This window comes from Neolamprologus multifasciatus, chromosome 17, assembly GCF_963576455.1.
Source record: "Neolamprologus multifasciatus chromosome 17, fNeoMul1.2, whole genome shotgun sequence".
NCBI classification, from domain to species: Eukaryota; Metazoa; Chordata; class Actinopteri; order Cichliformes; family Cichlidae; genus Neolamprologus; species Neolamprologus multifasciatus.
In genome coordinates, this window is record NC_140455.1 from 23,356,426 (window position 1) to 23,373,594 (window position 17,169).

General features: G+C 39.3%; 1 protein-coding gene across 10 annotated transcripts in view; it reads right to left on the minus strand.

The window, feature by feature from the left end:
* Positions 1–17,169, minus strand: part of ppfia2 (PTPRF interacting protein alpha 2) — a 186,274-nt gene that overhangs the window by 110,729 nt on the left and 58,376 nt on the right. Inside the window, exon 2 of one of the 10 annotated variants that reach the window (XM_085138674.1) lies at positions 276–3,591. The exons of 8 other annotated variants lie outside the window; for them this stretch is intronic. In XM_085138674.1, coding sequence (XP_084994800.1) covers positions 276–356 — 81 coding nt within the window. In that variant the 5' untranslated portion in view covers positions 357–3,591. Of the gene's footprint in view, positions 1–275; positions 6,412–17,169 lie in introns of those variants that run through there. One more of the 10 variants, XM_085138673.1, reaches the window with a different exon arrangement.

Here is a 17,169-nt window from a genome sequence, read left to right on the forward strand (position 1 = left end):
AACACAGTACTTTGCAATGTAAGCACAATAAAAGTCGTGGAAAACAAAGGGTTGAGTTTACCGAGGGGATTCTGAGGGGCTCTGCACGCAGATAGGAAACACCCAACATCCACTGTTCCGCAGAAAATCCGTCTACAATTTACCATAATAAAAGCCACAAGGCACTCAAAACAAGGAAAAAAATTACTGTCAACACAAATAGACAAAAACAAGCAGCTGACATCTCAGTAAACAAAACAAGCAAAAGGTGGACTGAAGACGAGCAGTTAACTTGCCTGGAACGTGTAAAACCTCGTCCCGTTCGGTGGATGCACCTTGGGGGAGTTGGTCCCCGTACTCATGTCTGAGAAAATCATAATCCCTTTGATGGGCAAACAATCCACAGCTGATTCTTTAATTAAAAAATATTAAACTAAGCTCATATGCGTCACAGAGACTGTAAAACGATCCGAGGCGAGGACTCGGATCAGCCCCTGACCCGGCTCTGCGCTCCCGGCATCAGAAGGTGGAGCGCTCCGGTACGACGCGTAACGCTCCGGGGAGAAGGACAACCGGGACAATTAAAGTGAAAACGAGTCAGCTCTCTTCACTGGTCTTCTTGCACGTCCCCACTCGCATGCGGTGTATTAGTCTGTATCCTTTAGCGATCTGAACTGAGAGTAAACCCCGGCAGCTCCATGGTCTCTCCACGCCCGCCGCAAGCAGCTCTGCTGGCGGCTCAGATGGGTCGCTCTGTGCACGGATTACTGCCTCCCTCCTCCTCTGGCTTCACCAATAATCAGTCAGAGCATCACAGCGAGGCTCAGCCAACAACATACCGGGTGCCTAAATTGGCAGCAGAGACACACGTTCGCTCTGTTTGTACACTGTAAAAATGGCCTTTTGTTACAGTCATTTCAACTTATTTTTATTTCTTTTTCCTTTTTTTAAGGCGGATAAAACGAAATGGGACAAGAATGTGTAGACTATTGTGTTTTCTTGTACTAATTTAAAAGATAAATTAAAAGAAAAAACATGTAAATAAATATTTCCAGCGAATACATTTTTAAAAGGTAGTTTTTTAAAAGCTGTTTTAGAAAAAACAAACAAACAATGCTTGCTTTGTGGTAGTACCGTTTACTTGCGCAATTTCTAAAAAGTAGCGTAAATAACTCTTACTAGGTTGTCAACGCCTTTTTTTGGAGTGTACTGTAGCTCCGTATTGATTGGAGGAGCAGAAGGATGCTTAAATTACTCAAATGAGGCAATCGTTTTCTGTGTGACAACAGGAGAAGCTATCACGGTCTAAAACATGCTGTCTGGATGGCGTGCTGTGCTCACTCAGTGGGAGAAAGATGGCCGTTTCAGGTGAATAATGGCTTAAGCGTTTAAGACAACTTCAATCTGAAGTCACCTAAAGGAGCGGTGAGGAACTCCATGCCTCGAGGTGCAGGTTTTAGATATCACCCAGGGTCAACACACCTGAATCAAATGATTAGTTCATTTCCAGGCCTTTGGAGAACTTCAAGACATGTTGAGGAGGTAATTTAGCCATTTAAATCAGCTGTGCTGGATCAAGGACATCTAAAACCTGCAGAACGCTGGACCTTGAGGCCTGGAGTTCCCCCACCCCAACCTAAATAGCACTTACATACACAAGAATGTTTGGTTTTAGTTCTGTTTATATTCTGAAGAATTTTATGGAGGATTTGGTCAGGTATCATTCAGAGGCAGATAAACAAATTTCCATAATCAAGGAAAATTTGGTTGTTTTTTTTGTCTTATGTGATGTTTAACTCCAATGTGCCAACAAAACGGCCTCAGTATAGGCTTCTATACTGAGATTTTACTTTAAAAAAAAAAAAGCATATTTATGCATAAACATTCAGGAAACTTTGGGATTGATGGCATCCTTTAGTTACACATTTTTACCCTCTTTGACTGTATTGTCTTCCTATAAGCCTGCTGTGCTATTAGTGTCATGCACATGATGGATTAGACATAGAAGTCTTTCACCTTCGCCTTAAAATGTGCCGTTCTCTTTAGTTTTTTTTCCTGTTCAGCATTCAGTTGATACATTTCACTTTAAACACTAAATTGTCTGAACTAAACAAATGTACAAGTGCACCTCATTATTGCCATTTACATTTTTAAGCAGATACACGATGACTCTTAGCCTTTTTTTTTCTCAGGTCTCTATCAATTATCGGGTTGTTTCAGAAACAATTCCACACTTTTACCATCTCTTTCGTTAGAAATGCTAATGCAGATGCAATGTTTCTATGGAAAAAAGGGCTCATTCATCTAGGTTAAAACAAGCTTACTGGCTACAGACTTCTTTTATCACATGGGGAAAAAAGAGAAGCATTTCTGCTCTAACAAACTTCCAACCAGGGGTGACATGTATCCAGTTTTCATTCAATTTTCTCTCATCAAGTGACCTTTTCATGAGATGAATCCATTTTATAAAATGGTTTAATTCAATTCACTGTCCGGGCTCCTTTATTTCTTTTCATGGAACTACATGCCAGCATTCAAGTTAACATTTTGTATCTCAGACTATAATAATTGGATCCACAAGAATAGCGTTAAGCTGTTATTGAGACAGCAAATCTAGTTTAGTCAGTACAGGAAATACCCAAGCAGTTCATGGTGTGTTCCACAGTTCGGTGAGCTACGTGAAGCTGAGTGGGATGAACTCACTGGTGTCCTCACACCCGACAGAGGGATTTGGTTCTGGGAGACATCAAAGTATTTGCTCTTGACATAGCAGGTTAACAGCCTTTCCAGCAGTGGAGCAGCAGATCTCATTTAGCAGACTGAGCTGAGTCTGCACCCCTGAACTGCTTCTCAAACTCACCCTCAGCACTGTAGCACAATACCACATATTCACCGTGAGCTTGACCTTACATTTGAAATCATAACGCAAGATTAGACACTTTTTGAATATAACCAAGATGGAGACATTCTAAAAGAGACACACATTATTAGCTGTGTGGTGTCAGTATACCTTCTGACTTCTTATTATAGTAAAGACACAGGTAAGTGTATTTTTTATTTATTTTTTTTGGCTTACTGTATCGATAACAATCAATTAAATCAATAACCCCCATCTGCTTGAGTCTGCATGCCAAATATCCTTGGAAAAGATGCTAACTCCAAATTGCTCTCCAATGCATCCAATAGAGTATGAATGTGAATGACTGTGAATGCTAGATAGAAAAAACGTGCATAGAAAAAAGTGCTTGTATGGATGTGTGAATAAGGAGTTGAAGTTGCTTAATAATTTTTAGCCAGCAATGGAGGCATTTAAGATGTTGACGTGCAAGACTGCTGTTATAAACTCCTACTGCATAGTAGGATTGTGGACATGCAGCACCTTTGCCATCACGGGTTACTAAGCCCTCCTGCACATTAGTCACATAAAAAGACCTGTCAGTGTGCTGCAGTCCACTGGACTCTGACGTCATTGTACAGATGTGTGGTGGGCATGGCTTAGCACTTCCTAGTGCTGATTGGATGGAGCCTCTCAATCCTCTCTGTGTTTTCTCCAGCTCTGATCAGCACTGTTCTTTGTCTTTCAGCATTTCCAAAGCTGCCAAAGCATTGCACCTGGGAAATTATATTTGAGACAAAAGGGTGGTTCTGTTAATATTAGAGTTAATTTACAAAAATCTATCAAGATAGGGTTTTAGATAAAAAATCTGATTCAACACCTATTTTTAGAGTACTTTTTTCACAGGATCCCCACAGAGGAAACCTCAAAGACACAAACACCCTGTTCATTAAATCCACACCTGAGTGAGTATGTGTGTTTATAGTCAAGTGCGTGCATGCTTTCAAGCATTCCTGTATATCTTCTCTAATGCATGCATCCCCATTTCCATCTAAATCCCTTAAGAAGAAAAACACACAGCCTCATGTCATCAAAGAGCTCAAACAAATTGATTTTTGGTTTGAAAGGCCTAATCTGTGAGCCCAGCTACAGCCGTCTCATAGAAATATCACATAACAGAAGTGATAATAAATTAGGAAATAAGAGGCATGTGTATTTCTGCCAAGCACAGATAATGGGCATTTAGGTAGGAATGTAGGATGCTGTTTTGAGAGGTCTTGCTGAACACAAAACATTTCCATATGACCCACAGCAATAATCGTGGGAGTGTGAGGCCACAAATTTATACTAGCAGGGCACTTGTAACCTGAGGACATGCATGTAAATCACACATTTAAATTCTTTCTGCAAGTGTGTGTGTCTGCAACACATACTGTGAGCTTGTTAGAGCATTTTACTACAAGCTTGTTTGGTCACAAAACCACTTAAACTGCAAATCGGCTGAAAAAAAAAAGGAGGGGAAAAGAGACAATTTGTGCATAGGTAATGAGGATTTGGCAACTGCAATTTCATTTTGTAAGATGCTGTAAGGAGAAAGGACAGATTTAACAAAAGAGGTGGCCTTGTGCAGCTTTGACTAAATTGTTATATGTAGAAAAAATGCAAATCATACTGCACCTAATCGTATCGTGTTGTGTTGTGGTGAACACAACAAATGAACTTGTTGCATGAAATACTCAAAATCTGCCATGAGGGGCATAGGAGGTGACAGAAAGGAATATGATAAAATACATAAAGGAAGCAAATATGGAGACTTTAAACTGCTATTTAATAGCAGTTATTTCAGTAATTGATCACATTATTTAGTGCTGCATAGACATACATGCAAAAGTATAGTAGTAAGTAGTCTTAAGTAATAGTCCTCCAAGTCTTTTAAAGTTTTTCTCTGGACATTGGCTGCTTTTTCACTCATTTCAGTCTGATCCTTGTACCTGACCTGAGGAATGTTGACCTTTAAAATTTTTGCAAAAAACTAATTTTAAATCATATCTTTAGGCTCTTTGTTACAATGACCTGAAAATGCTGAAAAAGTCATTTTCATTCATTTTCAGTTTTAAAGGAATAAAGAGTATTTTTGCACCAGCAAGGTGATTCCCAAAGAGCTATTAGCTGAATATTTGGCATATCATAAAATATTTCAGGACTTGACAACCAGAATGCAAAGGAAAAAGGTAAAAAGGTCTAAAAATACTACAGTGTGTGAGTTTTGCACAGTACTTTTCAAGAAGTGTGTCTAAGCTAAGTATGAATCTCAGCATAGTACCAAACTCACTGCCATAAAACTGAACTGTGAAATTATTCTGTTTGATTTTGAAATATTGACCAGGAGTCCTATCCCTAGAGCAAATCTGTCAGGATGACTAAAAATGTCCACTGCAAGCTCAGAGCCCAAAGTGACCCCCTGCAAAAACAGTGCTGTCCAATCAACAGTCCCAATTAATAGTTCTGTGATATGGATTATGAAATGCAAAACGAAAAGGTCAAGTGCATGCAACTGAAATGCAATTTAATGACACAGTTCTGACATTTCAAGCAATCACAAACTGGTATTGCTCTAAATAGCATAGCTCTAGAGGCACTTGTTCTCTGCTTTGAAGACTTGCCGAGGTGCAAATTTGATATGCAGCCCGTGATAAACCTCCGCGGGACTGGGAGGGGGTTGCACTGGGGAGATGGTAGCATGTTAGAAGTAGCATACTCTGTTGTCACCATGCCTAGCACACAGTGTCAAAAACACACTCTTAACAAGCTAACTAGAGACAAAAAGATTTAGGGCGCCCAAGATATGTTGTCATGTATTATAGTACTTACTGTATTATAGTGCTCCCGATAGAGCACAACTGTCAACTGAAGCAAAAGGTAGACCTGTACTCCTCCTCTGGGGTTACAGAAGGAGATAAATAGGAGTGCATACGGAGTAGGCTCCACTTTAGGCATGTGATGAAATACTACATTTTACATGTTTTCACTCTTCATGTTTCCACAGAAGCTTTGCGAATAAAGCTTATGGTTTCCTTTCTAAGCAGCTCCCTGTATGATAGCCCAGTCTCTAGCTAAAGGGCCCCTCTAGACTCCATAACACCATTGCCTTCCACTGGCAGACATGTCACTGTCTAATTGGGTCTTTCCCTGCTGCCATACTGGGCACTAGTTCTCATTTTCTGCTTGTGAACTGAAATCTAGTAATAATAAGTGGACAGGGTTTTTTCTTCTTCTACAAATTAGACCCAGAGTCCTGTAACTGTTCCAGCTTGCATAACCAAAATGTGATTTTCTTTTATTTAGCTTTATGGTATTTGTGGAGTGCTGCTACAGTAACTGCACCTATTTTGTAACGTTACCGAGCAAAACTCCCACTAGATCTGCGGGTGTCAGTAAAGGTCGCAGTTCCAAGGCTTCTTGGAATGACAATCTGAGGCGGAGCAGCAGAGGCATATTGATCGTGTCAACTGTCATGTGTGGGCAGACAGCTGTAATGGGCATTACCCTCAGCCTGTCACTGAATGCTGCTATTGTCAAGGATACAGTGTGTGTGTGTGTGTGTGTGTGTGTGTGTGTGTGTGTGTGTGTGTGTGTGTGTGTGTGTGTGTGTGTGTGTGAGACAGAGTGTGACAGAGTGTGAGAGTGTGTGAGAGTGTGAGAGTGTGTGTACTGTTCAAGAAGATATGTAAATAAGATGATAGTAAATAAAAATGGAGTTCACTGCTAGGCACAAGCTAGGCAATTCAAATACAAATTTTTCTTTCCATGACTATAAGTGCAGACGTTATTAAAGATAAACCAGAATTATAAATCAAAATGAAATGGCATTAAAAACTCATGATGTACAAACATATACCTTTATAGATGTGTGTACTCTGCCATGAGGCCATGCAGCTCATGATACGGTATCCTATATATACTGGAAGTCTATGCTTTGTCATGGTTTTGAAACTACAAATAAGGCACTCATTATGCTTCTGCTTATTTTTCTTCCTGCATTCATACTGTATATATTTATATCCCATTACAGTCTTGGATGATCACACTAAGCATGGCTAAGGTTTCAATGATGTCGCTGATGAGGTGCAAGTAATCCCTGTGAGCCGAAACCTCAGGCTTCAGATTGGTCTAAACACATACTTTCAGACATTTTGCTCTGCACTATGATCTTTATGATGTCATTGAAAGTGGGTATTCGTGATATGGTCACATCAGGCACATTGCTCTGACCAAAGAAGCCAAATGCTGTTTAAATCTTCTGTTTATGAGGGACAGCCAATCAGGAGAAAGTTGGCTTGAAGGCAGGAGAAAGAAGCTATTTGGCTTGTTTAAGCAAAAGGGTGACAGCAGCACAACTAGTGTTTTATTGCCTTTGGATTAGAATTTAAAGATATTCTGTGGATGTTTTACCACTAGTTGAACTGAAGTTTTCACATGTGACTCTTGTTCTGTGCACTCTACTGCAGTGGTCACAGTGGTTTCACTCTTCCACTAATCTCTCGACTGGCTGTGATAAAGCTCAGGATATCATGTCTGCAAACTTTAATAGTTGGATTATTTGTTTTGCATAATGGGTGGAAAATCCGAGTTGCCCCTGATGCATCCATCAGAGTGTGAATGTCTATTTAAAAGCACTTGTATGAATGTGTGTGTGTGAATAGACGAATGAGTTTTGTAGTAAGAAATCGCTTTGAGTGCTCAAATTGAGTAGAAAAGCACTAAGTACCAGGCCATTTATTATTTAACGCAATAACAACAACTGTAGTTGTAGTTATTTAGAATAATAAAAAAGTAAATAGTTTAAAAAAGGAAGCTCCGACTCACGCAATTGTTTTGGGATCTGTCTCCCCCAAACAACAACCAGAGACCGCTTTTTAAAGGAACAAAGTAAAAGATGAGGAAAAAGGAGCATATTCATACATTTAATCTATGACCAGCTATAACCTATGCTATTGCTCATTGCCCTTTGGGGAAGTTCAGGTTCTTATACCGGTTAAGTTGCTTTCACCAAAGCTGTACAGGAAGCAGAAACAGCCTTTGACATATCCCTTTGGAAAATGGTCTGAAAAGGAGATTATGTCTGTGGGTTGTCGTTTGAAAACGCCGCCTATACACTAGGTCCAATAAAAAAGCATTTTGACAAGGATAAAAACCACAGAGTTCTGAAGGAAATGAAGCTCAACTATTCTGAGCTCTCAAGGCCATTAAGGATTTGAGGATTCATCCCTGTGGATAAATGACCTCCACACTCCAGTTCCTTTATTCCTGACAGTGGATACCAAAAGAAGAAGAGGGTAGTTTCTCATTCACGGACATCCTATGGATCACTCATCCATCTTTAACACTCTACATGAAAAATATTAAAACAAGCTCAGTCTTGAAAATGTAAAAATCATAGAAACAAACCCTGTGGGTAAACCTGAGACAAACAGTCCTTGTGTTTTCAAATATAGCTGTTTTTCATGTGGCCAAATCACACCCCATACTGTATTTTTAGCTCTTCCAACAAAAATCCTGGTGACAGTTACTGTATTTATTTACTCATGCATAAAATAATACCGACAGAGCGACTTCAAAGATGCACTTGTAGAGTCCGTTGGGGAAGTAATCAAACTCAGAGCAAGCAGACAGCCCAGAAGCAGGTTTTCAATCATACAGAGCAGACTAACACTGCATTATAAACATGCGGTTTGACTGCCTCAATGGAGTTTGCTGTTGTGCTCAGCACTTCTAAAGAAACACGCTGATTTGGGTGTGTGAACTGTCGATCATTGTTTTCAGTGCAGCTATTCATGTGCATATGCTGACTGGCAACATCCGGAGGATGGCGTGTTATTTTCTCTGCCGAAATAGAATCTTACAAGAAAAAGGGAGAGGAAGAGGAAATTATGGATCTGCTTATTAAATATGTCATCTCTGCTTATACATCCTCACATACAAAGTCCTGAATGATCTGGCCCTGCTCCATTTTAAGGGCCCCATAGTCCCATATTATCATAATAGAGCACCTTAGAGCTCCAGGAGTTTCCAAACATATAACAGAAGGAAGAGCCTTCAGCTGTGGAACCAGCTCCCAGTTCGGGTTGGGGACACACACTTAAGCTCTATTAATACGATTATATTCAAACTTTATTTTTTCCTAAAGCTCACAGTTGGATCAGGTGGCCCTGAACCATACACTACTTATGCAGCTACAGGCTCAGGTTGCTGGGGGACCTCTCATGGGTGTTTCTCTTCCACTGCCCTCTTTTCACTCTGCATGCATTTACATAGCACTATTTCATATCATTAACTTGTCCTGGTTGTCATCTCATGCTCTTCTTTTCTGCCTCCGTTTTCCTTTTTTGCTGGGATTCTCCCTCTAAAATTTTACCTTTATAATATGAGCCTTGGATGACTTTCATCGCAGACCAGCAGTATATGAATAACTATACCTGAGCATATAAATATATCCATAGATCAATAACTTATTTTTCTTAGTAAATGTATCTTATTGTATCCATCTAAATGAATTATAAAAGTTTTAAGGTGTTCGAGCTAACAGCATCTTATCCTAGCCAGCACACTATAGCAGTTATACTTTCATAATATTAGATTTGCACTGCGCCAGTACAGTCACGTTACAAAGTACACCTTCTTAATCATCAGCTTTGCATATCAGAACATAATAATACCCATCTATGGTCCTCATTAGATTCTAAAATGATTTAAATACAACTTTAGGTCAGTGCAGAAGCAGTGTGTGTAAAAAAGTGCATGAGTCAATCTCTTAAAGTCGCACAGAAAGCAGTTAATTTATCAGTCTCACAAACTGCTGTGGAAGAATTTTTGCCCACTCTTCTTTACGATGATTCAGTTCATTGAGCTCTCTTAGAATCCCACCACAGTTTTTCAGATCAGATTGCAATCTAGAGTTTCATTGGGTCACTGCGACACCTTGATTCTTTTCTTTTTTTCAGTCATTTTGTTGTAGATTTGCTGTTGTGCTCTGTTTCATGTGCTAATTTGGGATAAGCTTTAACTGTATGACACATGGCCTCACATTTACCTTCACAGTACCAGGAGCTCCTGGTCAACTCAATGACTGCAAGGTGTCCAGGTCCTAAAACAAGTCCAAATCATCCCCCCTCAACCACTGTGCTGAGCAGTTGGTGCTAATATGCTGTGTTTGGTTTTCTCCAAATATGGTTCTTTACATCATGGTCATATCTCCACTTTGGTCTCTTTTATCCGAAGGATATTGTTCCAGAAACCTTGTGGTTTGTTCAGATGCAATTTTGCCATGTTGTCTCTAGAGAGAAGAGGCTTTCCCCTGGCAACGCCTCCAAACAAGCCATACTTGTTTGCCCTTTTTCAAATTACACTGTGATGAACTTTAACATTTCACATGGTATCTGAGGCCTGTAAACGGTAGCTCTTAGGTTTGTTGCAGTTTCTTTGAGCATTGCATGGTCTGACATTGGGGTGAATTTGCTGTGACATAACTCCTGGGAAGATTTGTGACGCACAACCAAATGCTCTAGACCAGAAAACAGCCAAAACCACTGCTGTTAGAGAGGTGGTCACACCAGCTGATGTTCAGTTAACCACATGACCTACCCTCTTAATTAATATGAAATCAGTAAGGTTGTACTTAGTTTTCTGCAAACTGAATTTTGGCTTATTTTTTTTAGGTAAATAAACCACAACACTGTATTTAACTAATTTTAGAACCTGGTGAGGATCAGATAATGCTTTTATTATCTTGTGAGGAGGTGCTTTGCTGACCCACATCCACGCATCTACATTAAAGGGACGGCTGCTCCAAGCTGGTCAAGAAGGCTCACCAGCACCTCTTCTTCCTGAGTACTCTGAGGAAGAACCACCTGTCCTCAGACATCCTGGTGAACTTCTATCGCTGCAACACCAAGAACATCCTGTATAACAGTCTGGTACGGGAGCTGCTCTGCCTCGGACCGGAAGGCATTGCAGAGGGTCATGAAAACTGCCCAGCGCATCACCGGAGCACCACTTCCTGCCATAAATGACATCTACAGGAAGTGGTGTCTGATCATTTTTATATCCTGTTCATAGCCTGTATACCCACTACCGCCTGTACATACTTATAGTTATAGCATATTCATAAAATACCTTCATACCATGTACATTGTAACATACCTATAACAGACCCATTTCTGTAATATACTTACATATCTATATTATTGGTAATATATATTTTGTAATATATCTATATCATGGCTAAAGCACTTCTGGATGGATGCAAACTGCATTTTGTTGCCTTGTACTTGTAACATGTGCAATGACAATAAAGTTGAATTCTATTCTATTCTATTCTTTCTTTTTCACATGACTGTTTATGACCCTATTTGACCATATTTGATTTAAAACGTTTCTGTGGTCAATCACATAAAATATTCTAAGACTTTTTAAATGTAGTATGTTTAAACACCATGGAATTTATGACTTTATTTATATATGAAAAAAAACTTCTAGTTGAAACTGCAACTTTGATGCTTTTGGATGATTAGAAAAAAAAACTTACAAAAAAAAAATCCTACATAATGGCTGAGTCACCAAACACAGAGCACTGATGTGAATTCGCCCACATTTCATTCTTGCAAGTTGGCTTTGGAGTCTCATTAAAATGTCATAAGGCTTTTTCTGGATGCGTGACTTGCTTTAGTAACCACAGATTATACGAGACTTTGAAGCAAACAGCCCGACATCTTCTGTTTTACACAAAGCAAAACCTGATACAGTATTTAAAGACGCATATGTTTCGCATCCTTTAGTGAGTGTGGGTTGATAAAAGTTTGAAAAAAGTAAAATGTTGATCTTTGCCGAAAGAGAGACGCATTTCTGTCAGTAAACAGCCTTAGCGGTTCAAATGTTGCATCATTCATTTTAACATCCACTCTTTGCCGAGTATCACGATGCTTTAAAGGCTCAGAAATAGTTTTTATGTCATCGCTTGTCAGAAGGAAATTCAGCCTGCTTAGTGCACTCTTGCAGGGCTCCTGCTGGGAATAACAGGGAGCTTGACTGTAGCTTCACTCTGATGTTTTTCCAGGATCAATTTTGCTTAGGAGTCAATTTTATGCATTTAAATGTGATCATTCAAACCATTTCAAACAAGACGACGCACCAGGGACCTGCGTCAAAGCTTTCCGGGGCCTTTCTGTGTGGAGTTTGCATGTCCTCTGTGTGCTTGCATGGGATTTTCCTCCCACAGTCCAAGAACATGTTAGGTTAATTCTAAAATGGCCATAACTGTGGAGATAAAGTTTAGGATGAAGTAGAGTAAAGCACTCTGTTATTGTGGCTTGCAGTGTAAATTTTGGTATCCTATATTTAATTACACTTTTATTTTCTTTTATTGCAAAGCATCTTGAGATGATTTGCCTAAAACTGCAGTAAACTATATAAAGAAAATGATGCACATAAAACCCAGGAAACTTGTACGTAACAGGGATACTCCACAAACTCTTTAATTTGGAGAGATTAAATACATTTGCAAAGCAGGAGTAAGGAGAAATGAAGTATACATGCATGCAAAACACTGCAAGTTTCCATTAATGAAGTGGCACCAAATATGTATATATTTTTGCATTCATTTTTTGTGATGACTAAAGTTCAGAGCACCGATGCCACATTGCTTTATGTTTTTGTTTTGAACACCTTGCTTGGCTGGGACCTTTTTTATGTGGCGTTTAGATCTCTTTTGTGGGTTTCCTCAGGCGGCTCTGGTCTCCTCCAAAAGTCCTTTCCTGCTTTCAGGTTAACTCGTTAATCTAAAGAGGCCATGTGTTGTCTGTTTTAGCCATGTGATGGTTTGGGAGCCTGTCGTGTTTATACCCTACGTTTTGCACAACATCATCTGGGATAGGCTCCAGCTACCCTGCATGTCTAATTAGATGAGGGGTCTCGCCAATGTGTTCTGAAGTTTTTGACATCGTGGCTTTCCCTCTTAGGATTTGATATTTGTATTGAAGTATCTAGTAAAGAAGAACCAAGACCAGATTTCTCAAGGTGGTTTGAGAAATGGAGCTGAATCTTGAGGAACAGGAAACAATTTATTTCACAGTACACCTGAGAAAACAGAAGCACTCCGAGCCTGTAATGCCTCTGGCACAAATCAGAAAACCAGATTATACCCTTTGATTCTGCCTGTATGAGGCTCAGCACTGAGATAAGTTAGCATCTTGTACTGTCTCTGGGGATCTTGGGGACTGTGGTGCAGTCAGGTTTAGAGACTACAACATAATTAATCAGATTTTCTACAATCTAAGAACCAGTGCTCCACCCCCTCCACTGGAAAGTAAAACATACCAGTAAAATAAAGGTTTTAAAGATGTGCATATTTAAAAAACAAACAAACAAACAAACAAAAAACTCTTTTACTTTAATATTGCTATCAATATCCAACACAATGTCTGTGTTAGTTCTGGTAATAGCTATAATGGCATGGGTTGGCTGACAGGTTAACAGAAGTCATGCTGAAGTTTTAATGAGTACTTACACATGCATAAGCACACACATACACACCTAGTGTCAGTCCGCTGAGGTCTGTGTGGGTGGCTGATACACGACATTTAAAAAAAGTACAGAATTAATAATAATACACACTCAATGCAATCATCAAAGCTTTGCTTCATCTTGAGGGAGCAGAAATATAAGCCAGCCGTGAATGTAATTTTTTCCCACCAAAAGTCACTTTGTAAATTGAAAGATTAAATTTTTTGCAGAAACAAGACTCGTGGTTAACGTAAGCTGCAAAACAAGTCCACGCAGTTAACCGATCATTAATAGTGAATTTAGAAAGAAAGAATGGAAGGTGATTTAAAGATGTTTGACATTCAATTTTCTTTGTGCAAATGGGGCCTGCTGAGAGAAAATCTAAGAGGATTCTTTCCTCTCTTCTATCAAAGACCATTATATGAAACTAAATCTTAACTTGCGTCGTTACTGCCACATTTTGATCAAACTTCAGTTGGACGTGGACAAGCTTCAATCAGCAGTGGAGCTTCTTTCATGTGGCTGAAGGCTGAGAGCAAAGGAATCTAAAAGGAGACATATTGCACCGTAAAAATGACCTGGATATTGACACAATCAATCTTCTGGGACTATACGAGCACATCTCTTTTTATCCTCTATATGTGTGTGCCTTTCTGCTACCCACTCTTTCCCTTGATTGTTTTTACTTTATTTGCAAGTTCAGGCTCATCAGTCTTCTCCAGCAGCGCAGGGGGAAGAAACAATCTCATAACTCTCTCATTACCGCCCCCAGCCTCATACTTCTGCCGCTCACAGATAACAGAAGAAAAAAAAACAAAACCCTTGCTTTTGGGACACAAACTACCGTTTCTGCAGCAGTTTTGCTTTGCGATGCTGAAATGCATTAAGTAATCCAATAAAGGGGAGGAGAGAAAATAAGGTTAAAGTTCTCATGATAATGAAAAAAGGGCTTAAATTGAGCATGTGTAATATTTCGGGTGAGTCCTGGATGAGACCAAGAGGAAAAGAAAAAGTTATGACTACAGGGTGAGCAGAGATCCATGCTGTGCACCACAATATTTCTAATCTTGCTCAATTTACAGCTGAAAAATGACTTAATTTATGAAACAACCGCGTGCCACTGCTGTAGCGTAGCAAACCAAACTCTTGAAACAACTTAAGAAAGTTTGTTTTCAACCAAAATTCCTCAAAAGCTCATTAATAAGGTGGACAGATGGCCCACTTCTCTAAAGGCCAAGTCATCACGGCAGAGGTGATGGATAGAAATGAAAGCTGTCTTCACTGTTTTTCTGAAAGAGCACAAACTGTCCCCAAGCAGACCATCCATCCTCTGCCATGTGGACTTAGAGCACTATGTCTTCTGGCCTGTCGCCTGCAGCCAACAGAGACCTGCACTTGATCACACGACTTAATTGGCCTTCCCGGCAGTGCAAACGCACTCACGCAGAGGCAGAGCAAATGCAAACAAGTGAAGCTTCAGAAAACAAGTTAAAGTGCCAAGAATCGGAGCGCCATTTAAAAAGAGCAGGTTAAATCTGTGGTGCCAAGGTCAAAACAGCAGCGTCTAAATGTCATGTTCTTTTCATTAAACATCACGCCTTCATTTCAGCAAATATGGACTTTAGCGGCGGAGCAGTAGAGAGCAGCAAATCGTTTGTTCCCATCTTTATTAGCGGTGGCAGTTGCATTTAGCCTCATAAAGACCATTTTGAAGTCTGGGAGAGTACGCTGACACAAATGACTTGTGATGTTTAGCTTTGATTCACCCTTCACCGAGAAGAAAATTTATATTCAGCTGGTAAAAGTATCAAGAGAAATTGTCTCAGAAATGATCACAGCTTCATCATCTCTTTGCCAAGATCAATAGCTTTGTTTAATGAATGTTTGAGACATGCTGGAGGATAATGGAGCAGACATACAAGTAATCAGCTGTGCTGTGAATTAAGCGTTGAATGAATTTTGTAAGGCTTGTGCAGCAAAGCTGAGCAGCAGAATGAAACACCAAGCGACTCCTTGTTGTATAGCACCATCTCCTGGAAAAGTATGGAAGCATTCCAGCTCTTTGGCCTTTACATTCAAGGCAAAGTCACCGAAAAATCGTATATATTTACCTAGGCACACCTGTTCAACTTCTTTTTAACACAAATATCTATTCAGCCAATCACATGGCAGCAACTCAACACGACCTGCTGAAGTTCTAAATGTGAATCAGGATGGGGAGAAAAGTTAGCTATAAAAATTTAAAAAAAAAAACCTAAAACTAAAAACAAACAAACAAAAAAGCCTCATTAACTGGTAAAAACGAATTTTTGTTTCAGATAAAAATCCACTTTTAAGCCAGCATAAGAAAATATGTTCATATCCCTGCTTCATGACAAGCTGTCACCTGTCAGCTGACTTCTCTGGAGACATTTTTTTTAGAGCTTCTAGTGTAGACAGTACATTTGGATAGGTGATAGACAACATTGTTTATTAATGCAAATTAATGTTTCAAAAGAGGCAATTAAAAAAAAAAAATGTTTGGAGATTAATCTGTGACCAAAGACTCAAGGCTGACTGCTAAATCATACAACCAGATACCACAATGTCTGAAGTACAGACAGTATATAGCTTTTAATAGGGCGGAGTTTTCCTTTATATTGAATATTACCTTTGTTGCTTGTGTTACCTGTTTGCACCACAAGATGGCAGTGTCCTACAACAAAAGAAGCAGTGACTTGACTCAGGTTAATATCCAGCAGATATAAAAGAGACTGACTTCCTAAATAAGCTTGTCTAAGGCAGACACAGACGCCATAATTTTTCACTGTCACATCTTGAATTTGGTATAGCTAATAATTTTTAAGATTTGGATCCAATCTTGTCAGTAAATGTCAAACATATAATTTCAGTTATGATTTGATCTTTTATTTACTGTAATTTCTGAATTTCAAATGGTATTTTCTTTTAATTATACTGTGTTAAATCTCACAAACAGATTCCTATTTGTATTATTCAGCCAAATTAAATTCTGAACCAGATCAGTGCTTTGAAGATGTCTTTTCTTTTTACCTACATTTTGTGCATTCACAGACACCATCCATCATGGGTTGCGCCTGAAGTAAGGTACTTTCCTTCAGGAAACAGAGCTGTTTGCACACATCTACTGTAATGTATATCCTCTGCAATCGATAGACACTAGTCATCACAAAGCTTTGTTGTCAGCCACACAATGAAGCATCCTCCCACAGAATCTATATGAGCAGCTCTCAAGGAAGCAGCAAATTACAGCAGCTCTTCTAATCCCTTGCAGCAGGGCTGCGCCCGACACCTCCAATCATGGACATTCCACCCACTTCCTCAAAAATGAGTCTGGTCATTTACTGGTCAAGGCAGGGTGTGTGAGGCAGTGGTTATGGTTGTGTAGTTATGTAGCATAGAGACTATGGCTAAATGTTATTTGAAAACATGAAGCTTGCCTTGAATTTTGGCATTTTAAATAAAAACACAAAAATTGACATAAAACAGTTTTCATTTCTATGTGCACAAATAATGTGTGACATTAGCATCAGTATAATAATTAATTATTATACTGATGCTAATAATTAAAAAAAGCAAATACCACAAGCAAATATCACAACAACAGTTGCTTCAAGGCACTTTATGCTGTAAGGTAAAGAGACTACAATAATACAAAGAAAACAGAAAAAAGCCCAACAATCATGTGACCCTCTTTGAGCAAGCACTTTAGCAACAGTGGGAAGGAAAAACTCCCTTTTAACAGGAAGAAGCAAATACTCAAAAATGTAGCATTTTGA